This window comes from Hemitrygon akajei, chromosome 21, assembly GCF_048418815.1.
Source record: "Hemitrygon akajei chromosome 21, sHemAka1.3, whole genome shotgun sequence".
NCBI lineage: Eukaryota > Metazoa > Chordata > Chondrichthyes > Myliobatiformes > Dasyatidae > Hemitrygon > Hemitrygon akajei.
In genome coordinates, this window is record NC_133144.1 from 19,820,870 (window position 1) to 19,840,418 (window position 19,549).

Here is a 19,549-nt window from a genome sequence, read left to right on the forward strand (position 1 = left end):
GAAGAGCAGCATTAATTAGTAAATGTCTATCTCACTTTGCATCTTCTGGATACCATGTGGTAAATACGTATGGGATCTGGCACCGTTTACAGTTCCAAACAAATACTTTGGTACAACTGGAATAAGTGTGGGGGAGGGCGCAGGAGGTTAAGGTTCACTGCCTCATCTATAACCTGAAAACCTGGGAGAGTTTGATCTGAAGAGATACCAGACATGCAATCGAACAAACAATTCTCATCTCTGGACTCCATCTACATGCTCATCCTGAGATGTTGCTACAGGCAGGCTTTCCATTCCACCTGTACACACCACGTACTTGTGCACGTGACAATAAACTCAACACCAAACCCCCGAGGGCTGGTGACTGGACACAATGCTGGAAGCAATTAGTTCAAGTTTAATTGCCATTCACTCATACACGAATAGCGTTACTCCGGGGTCAAGGTGCAAAACACAGTACCAACGCATATAAGATATCAGTAAAATACAGTCACACTAAATTACAGTCCAAGACCCTGAGTTCATGAAAGTTGCAGCAGTCTGCAGTCAAACACAATACAGCTCGTCTTCAGCTGACTGAACACGGTGTGGGGAGGGGGGGGGGGGGGGTGCGGCAGCTCTAGTTGACAGCCGCTGTACAAGTTGCCTTCCATGAGACTGAATTTCACAGACAGGGATCTGGGATGTGGGGAAACAACAGTCAAAACCAGAGTGCGGTCCAGGATTGTCCTCACTCTCTCTCTTACCTCTTTCCTCCACCTCAGCTCACACAAAACCCGCTCGAAACACTCGTGCATGTAGTTAAACTGGAAAACAAGAAGAAATACAAAGTCACTGTGCACAAGCTTCAGAGGGAACTCCAGGAAATGTGAATAAAAATCAGTGCCACTCTCAGGGTCAGAGTGGGGTGGAAGAGCAGGACATCTAACTACGGCCCAGCCCAGCTGTCTGTGGCGCACACTGATCCCTCAGTGCAGAGGCTCCACTACAGCCCAGTACCTGTGCTGGACACGAGTATCCCACGTTACTGCTCTCCTGGCAGAACAGGCAGCACCGCCTTACAGTTTCAAGAAAAACAAATAAAAATGTACTGCAGGACCTCAGTGGGTCTGGGAGGGAAATGGACAGGCGATGTTTCAAGTTGAGTCTTTCCTCTGTCTGATCAGAAGCATCCACTGCCCACTTCCCTCCTCAGATGCCGCCTGACTCACTGAGCTCCTCCAATGTTTTTCACTCTAAATTCCAGCACCTCGTGTCTCCAAATTTCAAGAGAAGCTGGATATAGCTGAGCAGGAGAAATTTTCAGGACTTGGGTATAGAGCAGGGAAGGGAGACTATTTAAATATCTTTCAAATGTGTGGTAGATGTAATGGCCTAACCCTGCCCAGTCTTTCTCAACAAGGCTTTCAGGCCCTCAGCACCTCTCCAAATACTTTACAACCACAGCAACGATTTTAATGAAGGAAAAGTGGCAGCCAATGTAAACACCACAAGCTTGCACAACAGAAGGGATATTTGCATTTCTATAGCACCATTTACTATCCTGATGTCCAAACATAATTCACAACAAAATGAAAATCTGAAGAACTGAGCAAGAACTCAGCTCCCCCTGCCTGACACTTATCCTGCGCACCAGAAGACTGAGCATCACGTGCAAAGGGCTGAGCTGCTGACAGTGCAGCAGCCCCTCAGCACGGCAACAAAGTGCCTGCCTGAACACTGCAGGGATGGGAGAAAATAACTGCTGCTTTCCCCTTTTGCAGGAAGCACTGAGGCAGGTAGAGAAGCAAAAGCCATACTGGTTACTCACATATGGAGTGAAAATCTTCACCCAGCGTGGTTTCTTTTCCCCGCGGATGTACTCAAAGCAGAACGCCATTCCCTCTTCATCTGTGTCCCACTGGTGCATCTCGGCCCAGTCAAATACAATCACCTGGTTCTTTTAAAATACAACGTGTCAGCGTTTTCATGGTGCAAGAAAACCCCAGTCAGAACCCATCCCTGATGTGGCTTGGTAATGCCTGCAACCTTCTTGTACAACTCCAACAATGTTGACCAATTCTGGTTGCATTAGTCTGTTCTACCTCCAGAAAGCAGAAGACTTGAGGGGGCAAGGAAATCATCAACAATACAATCACTGGTGATAGGGGGTTCTGATAAAGTCAATGATGTTAATAAAAATGCTTAAGATTACCAAAATCCTCAGTTCTGGTCGCCTCACTACAGGAAGGATCTGGAAACCATAGAAAGGGTGCAGAGGAGATTTACAAGGATGTTGCCTGGATTGAGGAGCATGCCTTATGAGAACAGGTTGAGTGAACTCGTCCTTTTCTCCTTGGAGCGACAGAGGATGAGAGGTGACCTAATAGAGGTGTACAGTCAGAGGCTTTTTCCTAGGGCGGAAATGGCTAGGACAAGAGGGCACAGTTTGAAGGTGTTTAGAAGTAGGTACAGAGGAGATTTCAGGGGTAAGTTATTTTTCTTTTTACGCAGAGAGTGGTGAGTGCATGGAATGAGCTGCCAGTGACGGTGGTGGAGACAGATATGACAGGGTCTTTTAAGAGACTCTTTTTTAAGGGTCGTTTAAGAGAAAAATAGATGGCTATGGGTAACCCTAGGTAATTTCTCAGGTAAGAACACGTTCGGCAAGCCTTTGTGGGCCGAAGTGCCTGTATTGTGCTGTAGGTTTTCTATGTTTCTAAAATAACAAAGAAATGCAGAAATGAGTGCTGGGAATAAACTGTGCCAAAGGTAGGTAAAATATGGAACTGTGTGCCAAATCTGATGAAGCAAAATCCACTCACCACTACTTAATGGAATTAAGGAGCTTTTTGCAAAGTCATACAGAGAGCAACAAAATGGCTATGACCTAGAAAGAGGTACTCATGCACAAGTTGGATTCTCAAAATAGTCCACTCCACACTGTACAGTTCTACAGTGGTCAAGTCAGGATTCACATTCTGGTTGACGAAGATTTGAAGGCATTGCTTGACAGAGCAGTGGAACTTGTTTGTTTGTTTATTGGTTATTTAGAGATACAGCACAGCAACAGCCCTATTGGCCCAACGAGCCCATGCCACCCATGTGACTGATTAACCTACTAACTGGTAAGAGTTTGAAACGTGGCAGGAAACCCATGTGGTCACAGGGAGAACACACCAACTCCTTACAGACAGCGATGGAATTGACCCCGGGTCACTGGCGCTGTAACAGCGCTATGCTAACCGCTATACCGCTGTGCTGCAGTAACTTTTGCAAAGAACTTTGAAAGGACAGCAGTGGTGGGAGGGTGCGGAGGTGGGAGCTGCAGGGAGAGAGGAATGATGCCAGGAGTGGAGACAGCAAACACCATGGAGATTTCACACATCATTGCAGAAAGGAGCTGATGTACCAGGCCGCCCGATCTCACCTACCTCCAGCTGTCCATCCTCAGTGCAAGCATGCAGTTTAAAGTGCTGAATGCTAATGGCTGCCATGACGTGCCCCTTCCTTCGAGAGTCGCAGCGACAATGGGGGAAGACTATCTGGCTGTAACCTTCACAGGTCCGAACCATGTTCAAATACTGCAATAATGGAAAGACTGAGCATCAGACCATACTTCAGCTAACTTCTCCACATCCACTCACTCCCTGCCCAGGAACTAAATCTACAGCTCGTCACACAGTGCTGCAGCAGGACCTTCCTCCCAGCTCTCGCTCTCTGGAACACTGTTCTACTCTCTGTCTCAGGCCTGCTGACTTTCCATTATCTGGCAGCTTCACCCCCCTCCCCACCTTAGCAATCAGGAGACACAGTCCTTTAACTCAGAGTGGGCCTGGGATCTTGCTGTGCATGTCTTTGCAGGCCTGACGATTCCCTAGTCAGTTTGGGATGGTGAAATGGGGTCCCATCAGTTATCATGCCCCAAGTACACCACTGCCTACATTCCTTTCCCTGTCAGCCCGCTTAGGAGTGTTGTCATGGTGGGAGCCCTTCCATTCCTTCTTCTTCTCTCTCTGGTCAGGGAGAGGATACAAAAGCCCAAGGACAGCTTTCATCCTGCTGTTATCAGATTCTTGAATGGCCCCCTCATATTCTTGATCTCCTAACCTACTAAGTCATGGCCCTTGCATTTTATCGTCTACCTGCACTGCACTTTCTCCGCAACTATACTGCTATATTCTGCACTGTGGTTTGCTTTGATGTACAGAATGATCGCTCTGGATGGCATACAAACAAAATCTTTCCACTGTATCTTGGTACACGTGATAACCATGAACCAATTCCAGTACTTCCCATAAATCCTTCCCCTCTTTTGTAACTGGTGAGAAGCATTGCCGTGGTAGGATATTGCAGTAAATGACCCAGTTTCCACCTTTGAAAACCAAATTACATTCTCAGATTCTGGGTGGGGAGGTTAAAGATCAGCAGCACTGTGCTCTTGCAGAGCATGTGACAACCATCAGCTGTTTGTTCTGATAAAACTCCCCACCCTGTATCGGAAAGCCCTACCATGACTTTCTTGTGCTGTTCGGACAGTTTCTGAAGCTGATACGATTTATCACCAACTCGAATTCGGCCTTTCTTCACATCCTCCACTGCCTGCAATTACAAAAACACAGCCAGGTGACTTGGAGGGGCGATCCCTCGGCAACCCACTTTCCAGAAACAAACTTCAGCAAGCCGGCCGGCGCATCACATCCACAGCTCAGTTATACATTATCTATGAGCCTTCCAGCTATTCTTGGAGTGTACACCCTACATTTTTTGCCAAGATGATCAATGTCATGAAACCACTTCATTCAGCCCTTTATTCTGTAAAGGAATTGCTTTCTTTAAAATGACAAACTTGATAAAAAGCAAAATCAACTTGGCTGGGCTGAAAGCTTTGGATACCATGATTAATTGCCATGTCCCTTGACAAAGGTCATCCTGACAAGGCTTGTTCTGCAGTGCTTCGATGTGAAGCATTCATCTCTCTGTCTCACTTACTGCTGACTGACCTGTGTGCTTTCAGTATAGCCTTTGCTAATGCTGATTTGCAGTGACAAATTGAATCGCTGAGCCTGTACACCCCAGTTAACAGACTGCAGCTGTAATGGGCAAGGTAAAGCAAAGAACACTGAGGCAAGACTTGATCCTGTTCAAACCAAGCACACACCAGACCTTTAACATGGAGGCATTGATCACAGGTTCCGGCTGATCAGACCCATGGTCTAAGCTGAGTTCTGGAGGACGAAGGAACAAAAGAAACAGATAACGTGCGAGGTGCTTCTCAAAAGGAATGGAAACCAGTCTTCTATACCACACTCCTTGCAAAGCTCTGGGTAAGCAAACCGCCTATTTTGTACAGACTCTGCCCCAGAATTACAGAAACGGAGCGACACCAAATAACTTCAACTGTCATGCACTGAGCTGCTAGCAATTGTTACCAAATTAAACAAGCAGACTAGACCTGGTGTACAGAGAGTGCACATGTACCTGATGGAAGAAGTAGGTTACGGCGAGATCATTGTCATTCAGGACTTCTTCCTGGGCCATGGTGAAGAGCCACTTCCTGATAACCAGACAGGTCCCGGCTGCCGCCGACGTGTAGTTCTGTACGTACAGTTTATGTGGAAACTCATTGGGAACCAGCTTCCTCTCTGCAAATGCAGGAAGTATGCATTAAAATGCAAATGATGCTTCGTATCATCAATGCCTTTCTGAATCAGAGGAAGGCTGGAAAACATCTCCAGCTAAAGAATAGCTCTGCTGAGTCAGAGACGATACAACAATGGGAACAAGTGTTACAGTTGACCGAATGTGACCCTTTGCACTTCAGTTTAAATCTGTATCACTTGACTCCGTCACATTCTCCAGCTGAAAGCCATCTGAGAACTCTAATACATCTCTGATTTCACTCAGCCTTCAACTCCCTAATCACTAGACACTGGGATTAGTTTATTAAACTCATCTTTACTTCTGCCTCCTCCTCATTATTAAGATTTGGTCGGTTGTCCTAACACTGGCATCCTTGGCTCATGATTGCAAAATCTAAATGATTTACATCTAGAGAACCTGTGGACTCAGTTTCAAGGATTCTTCACCTCAGGTTCTCAATAATTATTGTTTATTTACTTATTTGTATTTGCACAGTTTATATTGTCCTTTGCATATTGACTGTTTGTCCACCCTGTCAGGTGCAGTCTTTAATGACTGAATTATGGTTCTTGGATTTACTGAGTATGCCTGTAAGAAAATCAGTCACAGGGTTGTATATGGTGACATATATGTACTTTGATAATAAATTTACTTTGAAATGAGTGAGATTACAGCAATATTGCAATAAAGGGGAATGTAATTTGTAGATCAGGCCCAATGTTTGTTAAGGAAAACCTTTCAGTGAAGAGTAAAAGTTTCTAATGTCAATTAACATTCAAGCGACACTATGGAAGATAAATAAGCATATTGTTAACTGGAGGGAGATATCACCCACATCCTTCTAAAAACTCTACATCTTAAACAGAAGAGATTCTGCAGATGCTGGAAATTTGAGAAACACACACACAATGCTGGAAGAACTCAGCAAGTGAGGCAGTACGGAGAGGAATAAACAGTTGACATTTGGGATGAGATCCTTCATCAGGACTGGAAAGGAAGGGCACAGAAGCCAGAATATGGTAAGGGGAGGAGGGGGAGGAGTACAAGCTGGAAGTTGATAGGTGAGGGTGAAGGTACCTGCTGTTTGACTTCACGACGGATACAAACAACATAAACAACAGGAGCAGGAAAAGGCTGACCTGTCTCACAAACCATGAGTAGTAACATCACAACCAGCACTTCACAAACCATCACAAAGTGAAAGGAGGAAAATTAGAATCACTGAGAAAACATATAAGTTTTCGGATGGACTCGGAGTTGGTTGTGGTTGGAGCTCCCAAAGTGCTGTATCGGCAAGCTGCAGCGCTGGAGGTTCATGGCAGGAAGAGTTTTTCTTCCTTCTACCGTCTGCGTGAGATGATGGGCTGTCGGGACTTTGAGACTCTCTTTTAAACCGTGCATGGACTGCTCTTTATCAGATTACAGTATTGCTTTGCACTGTTGAAACTATGTGTTATAGTTATGTGGTCTTTGTCAATTAGTCTTCTATCAATTATGGTTTTGTCTGCACTGTTGAAACTATATGTTAACTATAACTATATGTAACTATGTGGTTTTGTGTAGGTCTTGTAGCTTTCGGTTTGTCTGTTGGGTTTGTAGTTCCTTTCTGGGGAACGTGCTAAGACGGTAGAGCGATATCGATACGCAGCAGCCTCTCCGGACTCTGGACTGGGGATTACCAAACGTTACGTGGTTTTTCTTGTGTGGTCTGTTTTGTGCTTTTTCGTGATATCATTCTGGAGAACGTTGTCTCATTTTTTAACTGCATTGTATTTGTGGTTTATAAATGACAATAAACTGAATCTGAATCTGATATAAGCAGCGAAGTCCAATATAACTGGAGGAACAACATCTTCATCTCTCATCTGTCACTTTGCCACCAATGCGAATGAACATCGAATTTTCTGACTTCAGATAAATTGCACTGTTCCTTCTGGCACCAAACATTTAAAGAATTAAACTTGCCACCTTACCAAAGAAGTGATCCACTACTTCAAACAGGGTGAAGAAACTTGCTGTGATACTATCCATTTGTAGGTGTTCCTGTACAGCCTGTGGGTCAAGCAGAGAGTGAACCAACGGTCAGTCACACTGCATGTTGCACAGCACTGGGCATAACAAAAACAAGTCTTGTAAAGTCAAGGATGGCAAGTTGGATGTGACTGTGACAAAAGACGAAAGGTATAATCAATGCCAGCTTTACATACAGATCAAAATCTAATTAAAATAAATTTCCAAGACCAACGTGAAACCGGTTCCAAATTCCTGAAGCATCCAAACTCAAACTTGATATCTATCTAGCACTTCTTTATAAACAATATGAAAACAACCAAAAGACCCCAAATCTTTAGATTTCAGTTATCCCATTATCGAACAATTAAATAAAGATTTCAGTCCAACAAACTTGATGTTTGATGCCATCTTTTTAATAAGATGTTGCCGTAACTAGCAAGATCATCATCCTATCCTCAACCGGCCTGTCCAGTGCTTGCTGCCCATCCATATGTACCCAGAAGGTAGGGGACAATGAACTGCCTTCAAATGCTCGTCCTACTAAAGGAGCTGATAAGCAAGGAGCTCAGGCACTCGGACCCAGTGAAAATGACGCAATAGGAATACATTTCCCAAATAGAATGGTATGGGATTTGTGGGGTGGGGGGGGGGGGGAGATTTGAAGGAACGGCATTTCTATGCAGCTATTATGATAATTGTGATTTCCAGGGCACTGCGGTAGTGTGATGCTATTACAGCTCAATTCCGGTGTCATTTGTAAGAAAGTTTGAACATTCTTCCCATGTGCATGTGGGTTTCTTCCGGGTCTTCTGGATTTCTCCCACAGACTTACAGATTAGAAGGTTATTTGGTCATTGTAAATTGTCCTGTGATTAGACTAGAGTTAAATCAGTGTGTTATTGGGCTGTTCCACATTGTTTCTCTAAATTAAAATAAAGTTGTGTTGAGAGGCAGCCGTAGTGGGTTGCTGCAGTGCATTCTGTAGGTGACACATGCTGCAGTCACGCTGTGCTGGTGCTGTACGGAGTAATGTTCATCCAATAGACTAGCCACCGTGTGTGATTCTGCTCCAGTTATTTTTGTTAATGATGACTTGGAACATTCAGTAACATTACTGCATGTCAAGGATGGATGGCGATCCTTTGTTGGCAGAAGCAGTTCAATCCAGAAAAGAGAGAAGTGATATACTTTGGAAGATCAAACCTGACCATAGAGAACAAGGTTAATGGCGGGATTCTTAACAGTGTGGAAGAACAGAGGGATCCTCAGGTCCACGTACATAGATCCCTCAAAATTGATGGGGTAGTTAGGAAGGTGAAATGTGTGTTGGCCTTCATTAGTTGAGGATTGTGTTCAAGCATTGGGGGGTAATGTTGCAGCTGTACATATATTGTGGGGCAAAGACCTGTTCCTGTGCTGTGCTATGTCCAGATGCTCTCTCTGCAAGTGGGAGATGACCCTTTACCAGGAGGGTTTGACTTCCACACAGATTACAAAGAAGGTTCGAGCAGTCTACATGTTGGCATAGTCTGTCTGCAACACAATACAACAAAAATCCCTGCACACCAACATCACATCTGAGGATGATGACAAGACGACAATGTGCCAACGTTTTTTTTAAATTAACATTGCAGATGCCAGCCAACAAATGCAATAGACCTTGTCACATTAAAACAGTCATATACAGTTTCTCTGCATTGAACGCCCAAGGCGAGTGAGAGTTTCAGTGGTGACTGCCTGCCTTTGATTGCTGCCAGAGCAGGAGCCTGCAAGTAGCCTTTCACTGTGTGGATTGCTGTGGCAGGCGGGAAAGCCTCTCTGACTGGTGTGGTGTCCCTCTCTTTCGATGAACGTCCGTGATGGTATCTTCGTTCTCCACTTATGGATTGGACTATTGCGTTTATAGACTGTGGACTTTTTCCAGAATTACACTTCTTTTTAATATTCCGTGTTTTTTTTAAATCACCCGTTCCTTTTCCGTTTTGTTGTGTGAGGGGAGAGGGTTTGGGGGTTGATGTTCTGTTAGTTTTTTGTGTGGGGGTGGGGTTGTTATTTGGGGTCGATGTTCCTGTCCTGTTTGTGGGGGCGGGGGGCGGTGGGGGTGGGATTGATGAATGGGATGCTGTTTGATTTTGTATGGCGGGGGAGTTGATGTTTCTCTCCTGAATGACTTCCATGTTCTTTCTTTGCTTTGTGGCTATCTGGAGAAATACAAATACAAATTGTATATGGATACATGCTTTGATAATAATTAAATTGACCTTTGTTTTCTTGGCTTGTTTATGCCCAAACTGCTTTGTCCAATGCCAGTGTAAAACCAGGAGGGAGATCTGTTGACAGCTGAGGTCCACTTCCTGATTATTGCCAGTGGCCTGAGCATTCAACTCACCCTGTAAACTTCATCTGCGGTGCTGTTTTTTTTGACAGTGACGGTGATGATGCTCCTGTCAGGCAATGCTATCCTCAGGTCCACATCAGACAGCCCGTTTGTGCTCTGAAAGAATATAACGATAGAAGTTCAGCTTTTATAATAGTTACTGCTAAAGGCAAGCAGTCAGCAGTTTCCTGACCTAAGGAAATAGTGTGGGGACTATCCGGGAAGGTCCAATCCATGCACTTAGACCTGAATCTCTCAAGAAGTAGTTCTGGTATCAGGCTTTTGTCAGCTACATTGCCTGACTTGTCACCTGCAATGGAGCCACATAAAGCAGTGTGAACTCTTCAGGCTGAATACCTGGGCACTGAGCCTGTGCTGGTTGAATGTTGGCGAAATACAGCAGCCCTTTTTAGAAGAAAATCAGCTGCTCAGATAAAGGCAGCATTTTATTTAGGCAAGTTAAATGCTGTTATTTTAGTTGCTAGTGTCTGTATGTTAATGTCTTTAAAATACTTTCTTTGCTCAATTTTAATTGTTACTGTTTTCAAATGTTTGCTAATGCCAGATGTCTCCACAAACATTCAGACTCAGGTTTGTTGCCTGAACTGAACCGATACCCTTACAGGTAAGGGTGATAGCTGGCTGCTGAAACCATTCTGACTCCAGCTAACTGCTTGAGCTACACTGCACTACACCAGTCTGTGGGGAGCCAGACTCGTTGCCCAGGATAGAAGTTCTGCCCCATTTCTTTGGCAGCAAACCAATGGCTCGCCACAGAAAATCCAAACATCAATCCCAGACACTGCTATTGGATTTTACTCTTCTTGGTCATGGCCAGAAACACCTGTCCGGATAGTTAAATATTTCACAGGTCAGCTAAGAAAACCACAGACACCATTTCAGGATGCCCCCAAAGATCTTTCTCCACTTAACCAATTATAGACTCTAAAGGCAACAGCACCACATGAATAACAAATGACATCCCTTTTGAATCCATGCCCAGACTTCCAGCACATTGGCTGCCCTACCTCCATGCACATAATGATTCTTATTTTAACCCTGGATTGTATGATAAACCAAATATTAGCATCTCAAATAGTCCTGACATAACAAGTTGACTTTAATTCTTCCACTGCAAATTATATTTACATTTGGTTCCATCTGACACAAGTCAGGTAATACAATGTCATGTCAGTTAAGGCACGCCTAATAAAACAATGGATGAGGTCAGAGCCTGCAGGGATAGGGGAGAGTTGTCAGGACGGATTGCTAACTAGCTAAGAAAAAGGAGCAGAAGGACAGCCATTTGGCTTAGAGTGGGAACTGGTCCCACACAAATCAGTGCAGGGATTGTTATTCTTTAAAGGCTCTATGAACAATTTAGATTTTGGTCAGTTTCTAAATTAAAGATGACACCAAGCAGCCAGGAGGGCTCCAATGCATTACAAAGTAATGTTCATAAAATATGCAAATGAATTCCAATAGACGAGCAATTACATTTTGTTTAAAAGAATGAGACTACACATTACATGGGGATTAAGGATCTATACAAAGCAGTGTTTCAGAAATAATGACTAAAATACGTTCTCCTTGTGGGTTTCCTCCAGGTGCTCTGGTTTCCTCCCACAGTCCAAAGACGTACTGTTCGATAGGTTAATTAATCGTTTTAAATTGTCCCATGATCAGGCAAGGGTTAACTCAGGGGATTGCTGGGTGACGCAGGTTGAAGGCATCCCAATAAATAAATCATTACAAGTTTACATGTGATTCAAGAGTAAGCTCAGAACTAGAGTTTTTTCTTGAGGGAGAGGACTGAAGTTATACTAAATATCTTGGAAAGCTTGATCAGTCTACATCATGATCACCTCCAAAAGTTGGAGAACATTGGAGAAGGTGGAAAATCAAAGATTACAAGGACAAGTCCTGTTGGGCAGAGGGCACAGGTTCAAAATTGAGGGGCAACCTTTTAGGACAGAGGTAAGGAGGGATTTTTTTGTAGCCAAAGAGTAGTGAATCTGTGGAATGCTCTGCCAGAGACTGTAGTGGAGGCCAAGTCCATGAGTATATTCTAAGCAAAATTTGATAGGCTCCTGATTGATAGGTCCAAGTCCAGATGGTCTGCACCCTAGGGTACTAAAGGAGGTGGCCCTGGAAATTGCGGATGCATTGGTAATCATTTTCCAATGTTCCTTAGATTCAGGATCAGTTCCTGAGGATTGGAGAATGGCTAATGTTATCCCACTTTTTAAGAAAGGAGGAAGGGAGAAAACAGAGAACTATCGACCTGTCAGCCTGACATCGGTGGTGGGAAAAATGCTAGAGTCCATTATTAAGGATGAAATAATGGCATATCTAGATAGCAGTGATAGGATTGGGCCGTGCCAGCATGGATTTACCAAGGGTAAATCATGCTTGACTAATCTGTTGGAGTTTTTCGAGGATGTAACCAGGAAGTTAGACGGGGGACATCCAGTGGATGTAGTGTACCTCGATTTTCAGAAGGCATTTGATAAGGTCCCACATAGAAGATTGGTGGGTAAAATCAAAGCTCAGGGCATCCGGGGGAAGGCATTGACATGGATAGAAAACTGGTTGGCAGATAGAAAGCAAAGGGTAGAGGTGAATGGGTGTTTCTCGGAATGGCAGGTGGTGACTAGTGGGGTGCCACAGGGCTCGGTATTGGGACCACAGCTGTTTACCATTTACGTTAACGATTTGGATGAAGGCATAGAAAATAACATCAGCAAATTTGCTGATGATACTAAGCTGGGTGGCGGTGTGACATGTGATGAGGATGTTAGGAGAATTCAGGGTGACTTGGATAGGCTGGGTGAGTGGGCAGATACTTGGCAGATGACGTTTCATGTGAATAAGTGTGAGGTTATCCACTTTGGGAGTAAGAACAGGAAGGCAGATTATTATCTGAACGGTATAGAGTTGGGTAAGGGAGTAATACAAAGAGATCTCGCAGTCCTTGTTCATCAGTCACTGAAGGTGAATGAGCAAGTGCAGCAGGCAGTGAAGAAGGCTAATGGAATGTTAGCCTTTATTACAAAGGGAATTGAGTACAAGAGCAAGGAAATCCTCTTGCATTTGTACAGAGCCCTGGTGAGACTACACCTGGAGTACTGTGTACAGTTTTGGTCTCCAGGGTTAAGGAAGGACATCCTGGCTGTAGAGGAAGTGCAGCGTAGATTCATGAGGTTAATTCCTGGGATGTCTGGACTGTCTTACGCAGAGAGGTTAGAGAGACTGGGCTTGTACACGCTGGAATTAAGGAGATTGAGAGGGGATCAGATTGAAACATATAAGATTATTAAGGGATTGGACAAGATAGAGGCAGGAAATATGTTCCAGATGCTGGGAGAGTCCAGTACCAGAGGGCATGGTTTGAGAATAAGGGGTAGGTCATTTAGGACAGAGTTAAGGAAAAACTTCTTCTCCCAGAGAGTTGTGGGGGTCTGGAATGCACTGCCTCGGAAGGTAGTGGAGGCCAATTCTCTGGATGCTTTCAAGAAGGAGCTAGATAGGTATCTTATGGATAGGGGAATCAAGGGATATGGGGACAAGGCAGGAACCGGGTATTGATAGTAATTGATCAGCCATGATCTCAAAATGGTAGTGCAGGCTCGAAGGGCCGAATGGTCTACTTCTGCACCTATTGTCTATTGATTGGTCGGGGCATCAAGGGATATGGTAAGAGAGCAGGTCTATGGTGTTGAATGGGATCCGAGGATCAGCCATGATGAAATGGTGGAGCAGTCTCCATGGGCTGAATGGCCTAATTCTGCTCTTGAGTCTCTCTTTTCCCTTTGGAGGAGGAAGGGGTTCTATCGAAGACCATGACCTAGAGCTACACTCAATCTTCCGTTCTTTGCAGCGATGGAACTCGTGAGTGGGGCTCACCAACTGGCTGTTTTTCGATATCCCAAAGACATGGCCTAGAAGATGAATGCGCCTTTGGGGTTCCGAGACTTTGCAGCCCTGGGAACCAGCTGATTCTATGTTGGCGCCACCGAATAAAGCATTGCAGGAGAAAATGGAATGTGGGGTTCTGTGCTCGGCAAACCACTCTCTCTTTCTGTTTCACTCATTTGTGGGGGAGAGTTGTGCAGAAAAAAAGTGACATGGCAGACTTTAACACTAAGTCATCGAGTGTTTCTTTTTGTCTTGTTAGTCTACCCTCTTGCTGTGACACCCTTCTGTCCCGTTATTAGCGAGAGAGAGCCTGTGTCATGTCAAATTGTTGGGTGAACGATTAGTTTTTGTTGTTCTGCAGATCATGGTCTTTCTTCAGGGCTTTGCTATTGCTTGCTAGGTGGGTGGAGTGTGCAGAGTTTTGTTTGCTGAAATGGGGGGGGGATAAGGGACTTTGGGGTTCTAATGTTTTTACTGTCACTCATTCTTTGGGGCACTATTCTGTTTTTGTGGCTGTCTGAATTTCAGGTTGTATGTTCTCTGATATTAAATGGAACTATTAAACAATAACTATCATAGTTATCAGGTGATCTGGATCACTCAAAAAGATCTTTAAAAAAACAAAGGTTTTGAAAGCTGAAAGAAAATAAGGACAGGAATCAGCCACATAGCTCTTCAAGCTTGCTCTGTCAGTCAACATGATCACAGCAAATCGTAACTGACTATGGAAGCTTTGGCACTTGCCCTCACACTTAATAATTTCTCCTTTGGCTCCTCCCACTTCCTTCAAACAAAAGGTGTAGCCATGGGCACTTGCATAGGTCCCAGCTATGTTTGCCTTTTTGTTGGCTATGTGGAATAGTCCATGTTCCAAGCCGACACTGGTGTCCATCCCCCACTTTTCCTACACTACATCTACAACTGCATTGGTACAGCTTCCTGCACCCACGTGGGGAGCTTGTCGACTTCATCAACTTTGCCTCCAACTTCCACCCTGCCCTCAAATTTACCTGGTCCATTTCTGTCTCCTCTCTTCCCTTTCTCGATCTCAGTGTCTCTATCTCTGCAGACAACTTATCTACTGATGTCTACTATAAACCCACCACTCTCCATCTCCTTTTCTTTCTCTCACCTTATCTCCTTGCCTGCCATTGCATCCCTCTTGTGCCCCTCCCCTCTTTTTTCTTTCTTCCATGGCCTTCTATCCCCTCCTATTAGACTTCCCCTTCTCCAGCCCTGTATCTTTCACCAAACTTCATCCCTTCCCCTCCCAGTTTCACCTATCACCTTGTGTTTTTCTCTCTCCCGTCCCCTACATTTAAAGTCTACTCCTCATCTTTTTTTTGCTAAAACATTGACTGTACTTTTCTCATAGAACACAGAAATCTACAGCACATTACAGGCTCTTCAGCCCACAATATTTTACCGACCATGCAACCTACTCTAGAAACTGCCTAGAATTTCCCTACCACACTGCCTTCTATTTTTCTAAGCTCCATGTACCTATCTAAGAGACTCTTAAAAGACCCTACTCTATCCGCTTCCACCACCGCCGCTGGCAGTGCATCACTCTGTGTGGAGAAACTTACCCCTGATTTCCCCCTGGTACCTATTTCCAAGCACCTTAACACTATGCTCCTTGTATTAGCCATTTCAGCCCTGGGAAAAAGCCTCTGGCTATCCTCACAATCAATACCCCTCATCATCTTATACACCTCTCATCCTCGTTGCTCCAAGAAGAAAAGGCCAAGTTCACTCAATCTATTCTCATAAATTAAGTCCTCCAATCCAGGCAACATCCTTGTAAATCTCCTCTGCACTCTCTCTCTATAGTACCACATCCTTCCTGTAGTGAGGCCACCAGAACTGAACACAGTACTCCAAGTGGGGTCTGACCAAGGTCTTATATAGCTGTAACATTACCTCATGGCTTTTAAACTTAATCCCACGGTTAATGAAGGCCAACACACCATACGCTTTCTTAACCACACTGCCAACCTGCACAGCAGCTTTGAGTGCCCTAATGACACAGACCTCAAGATCTCTCAGATCCTCCACAGTGCCCAGAGTCTTACCATTGATGCTGCCTGGTCTGCTGAGTTCCTCCGGCATTTTGTATGTGTTGCTTGGATTTACAGCATCTGCAGATTCTCTCTTAATTAAGGAACTTTGTGACTGGTTATCAGATCTATCCATACTAACCCTTGGCACATACTTACAGATACTGATTGCAATGTCTCAATGGTAAACCCGACCGTCTTCCTAAGACACTAATTAGTCAAATGACAAGTTCCCCTTGTTCACCTCCTTTTCTGCCCTCTTGAGTTAGGGCATGGGCGGGGCTTAATGCTCTATCCTGCTCGGCTGGATCTGAATTGCCCATTCCTGGTTGGTTAGTTCAAATTGGCCTTGTTCTGATTGGTCGATTTTTTAGGCCAAACCCTCTTTAGGAGTGTGTGGTCCCAGACTGGAGTTATCTCTACACTTTTAGAACCTACACTGAGGACCCCCACATGTTCCAATTCTAGCAGAACCTGACAGCAGAACGAAGAGGGATCGCTAAACACTGCCTATCATGCTTATGTAGGCCAAGGTTTGATGAGGTCAACATCCTTGGCAAGGAACAGAATGCCTACAAGAGAAAGATTAGGGAATCACTAGAGATGGAGCATGTGGGGGACCTAAATGTAGGTTCTAAGAGTGTAGATAGCTCCATTCTGGGACCACATGTTCCTAAAAAGAGGGTTTAGCCTAATAATTAAAAAACTGACCAGTCAGGACAAGACCAATTCGAACTAACCAATCAGGAAAAGGCAATTCAGATCAAGCCAATCATGATCAAGCATTAATCCCCACCCATGCCCTACTCACTCCAGAGGGAATATAAAGAGGAGTCTCCAGGGAGACTTGTCATCTGACTACCTAGTGCCTGAGGAAGATGGATGGGTTTTTTTTTTACTGTTGAAATGTTCCAATCAGTATCTGTAAGTATGTGACTGTTGGCACCAAAGGATATTATGGATAGATCACAGCAAATCATCCAAACTCTGTCCCCTGCTGCTGCTTTATTGTCATTCCCCTAGATCTCATTCACTGATACATTTAAGGGTTGGCAATGTAAAGGCAAGTGGCAGGATGGGATTAGGGGTGTAGAAACCAATTCTAACAAACTAATTGCTGCTGATGGCAACCTAGCACGGGTTGTTATCCTCGTATGAGGTGCAATACAATTATAATGTTCCAAAAGTGGAAGAAATGTGTTCGATTCTTCATTAGCAACCAGCAAAACAAACAATCTTAAAGCAATGCAATTAAGCGCAAATAAAGCAGACAACAAATGCTATGACACCCAGCAGCTCCCAGAACCAAACCAAACTGCTTAGAACAAAGCAAAAGACATAACTGATTCCCTTTGCTTACCACACCCCACCCATGTGACCAGTTAGTATCATAAATGCACAACACAGAATACAATGCAGATAGAAAACAGATGCATGGCTCCTACAATGAGTAATGTTAATAGTTACAGGAATAGATGAGGAGGATCAAGTGAGCACAAATATCCAAACAGGATGCTTTTCATGCACACAAGGATTCCTTACACAGATCAATATACAGTAATCAATAATGTTGTACAGCTTGAGTTTTTAAACAATGTACAGTAGTGGTTAAAATGCAGTTCAAGGATTCAACCTGAACTTGCACAATTTGACCTCACATGCTTTGCCTTCTAAAAGCGCACAAACATTTCAAATCACATCTCAGCACTTTGTTCCACACACCTTCTACCTCACAGATTTTATCTTGTGGCCCTATCAGCTTTCCTCATGTCATCCCAAGGCCATTCCCTTTCCCTTCGTCCTCTCCACTGCCAATGGCCCCCACTCGTGTTCACTCTCCTTTTCCCACCAGGTTTAAGCCCCTCATTTCACTTGTTGGACCATTTCCTTCCCACATCAGTTCTCCCAATCCTGCCTACACAAAAGTTCTGACCAAATAGTTCTGAAAAGCTCCTGTTTCTGAGATATACAAAACATTCCAAAACACTTCTCAGGGGCATAAATGAGAGTCAGTGTCAAATCACGGCAAGTTATCAAACCAGGGAGCCAGAAGCTGGATGGGAAGCATTACAAAGGAGGAGAGAAAGAGCTGGAGGGCTTTCAGAGCCTACTGTGATATTCAACTGAAGCCACAACAACAAGAATAGAATAGTAAAATTCAGAGATACACAAAGTTAACACTCACAAAATTATGGAGGACTCAGGTCAGGCAGCATCAATGGAGAGGACCTGATAAAGGGCATCAGCTGGGAATGTGAACTGTTTATTCCTCTCCATGGATGCTACCTGACCAGCTGAGATTTTCCAAAATTTTGTGAGTGTTACTCTGGATCTGCAGAATCTCTTTTGTTTAAGAGATAGACAAAAGATGTGAAGTGAATTATAAAAAGGTCCTGCCCAGTTATAGGCTGAAGATAATGATGATGATGAGAGATATGAACACAATGATCATTAATGTAAAACTGAAGCATTCCCAGTCAGGAGTAGATTAGTGAGTACAGAAGTGATTAGCTCTGCATAAATAGGCTACGTGGTTTTGGATTTATCTAGAGTAGGAATGCAAAGGAATGGTCAGAAAAAATGCTTACTTTAGTCAACGTACAAGCTCTATGCTGTGGTTGACAAATGCTGGTTGTTACTTTTAAGTCCAAAGTTTCAAGTGTAGAAAATCCTGTGGTCTACTTATGGCCAGGACTGGATCTACAGGAACTATAGCTTTCTGTCAGACATCCCTGTACTTGGAGTACAGATCATATGGTGAACAGGAACTGGTGTTAGGTGAAGATATTGCTGAGAATATGTAATTGAGGTGCAAATGATTCTCATCATCTTCCTCTCCAGTTACCACCTGCACAGATTTGTAACTTTCTCCAGGCCCAATACCAAAAACTCTATAAGGGTTCTTCAATCAGCTACCCAATAACAACCCAGTACAGCCCAGGGCAGAAAAATACCAAACCAAAAATATCTTCAGGACTGTACATTTGGCATAAATCAATCGCCCCAGCCTTTGACACTCTGAAACCTGGTGTACATTGTGATTCAGGTTGTGCATACTAAATAAAACCAACATTTAGTAACACTTTGAGAGTCATCAGGCAGTATAAATCCTGGCAGATGGGAGGCGGCAGATACTCCATCCCTCAGGGGCCAGCAGCAACAACGTGTGTAGCATCCAAGGCAACAATCTATGGAAATTTTGATAGTGTGTTAATAGTTGGTTAATTTATGAGGCTCACTGATCACTACCTTGGTTCCTACTAGGGTTTGGGTTCATATTCCACTTCATATTTCACGGAAGATAATGAACTGTAGGCTCTGCCTGCCCCTTGAGTGGGCAAAGAGTTACAAAGGATGAGTTTCTCAGTCAAAAGTATTCATTTGATCACTCCAATATTATTCTTTACAAGTATTAGTTGTATGATGTTTTGGAGCACTTGGGAGTTCATGACAATCATAACGCAAGTCTCTTTTTAAAATGCAGTGGATTCCGGTTAATTGGGGCAGTCACTTATTTGGGACACTATGCAACTTAATTTGGATAGGACACTGTTGCCAA

The 19,549-nt window shown here is 44.0% G+C and overlaps 1 protein-coding gene across 1 annotated transcript in view; it reads right to left on the reverse strand.

Annotated features, from left to right (window-relative positions):
- LOC140714136 (sorting nexin-27-like) overlaps positions 1-19,549 on the reverse strand; it is a 142,198-nt gene that overhangs the window by 5,705 nt on the left and 116,944 nt on the right. Inside the window, exons 5-11 of the mRNA XM_073024945.1 lie at positions 10,025-10,129; positions 7,596-7,674; positions 5,461-5,624; positions 4,492-4,581; positions 3,414-3,563; positions 1,811-1,939; positions 747-806 (exon numbers count right to left, since the gene is read on the reverse strand). Of these exons, the coding sequence (XP_072881046.1) occupies positions 747-806; positions 1,811-1,939; positions 3,414-3,563; positions 4,492-4,581; positions 5,461-5,624; positions 7,596-7,674; positions 10,025-10,129 (777 nt within the window). The remainder of the gene's footprint in view (positions 1-746; positions 807-1,810; positions 1,940-3,413; positions 3,564-4,491; positions 4,582-5,460; positions 5,625-7,595; positions 7,675-10,024; positions 10,130-19,549) is intronic.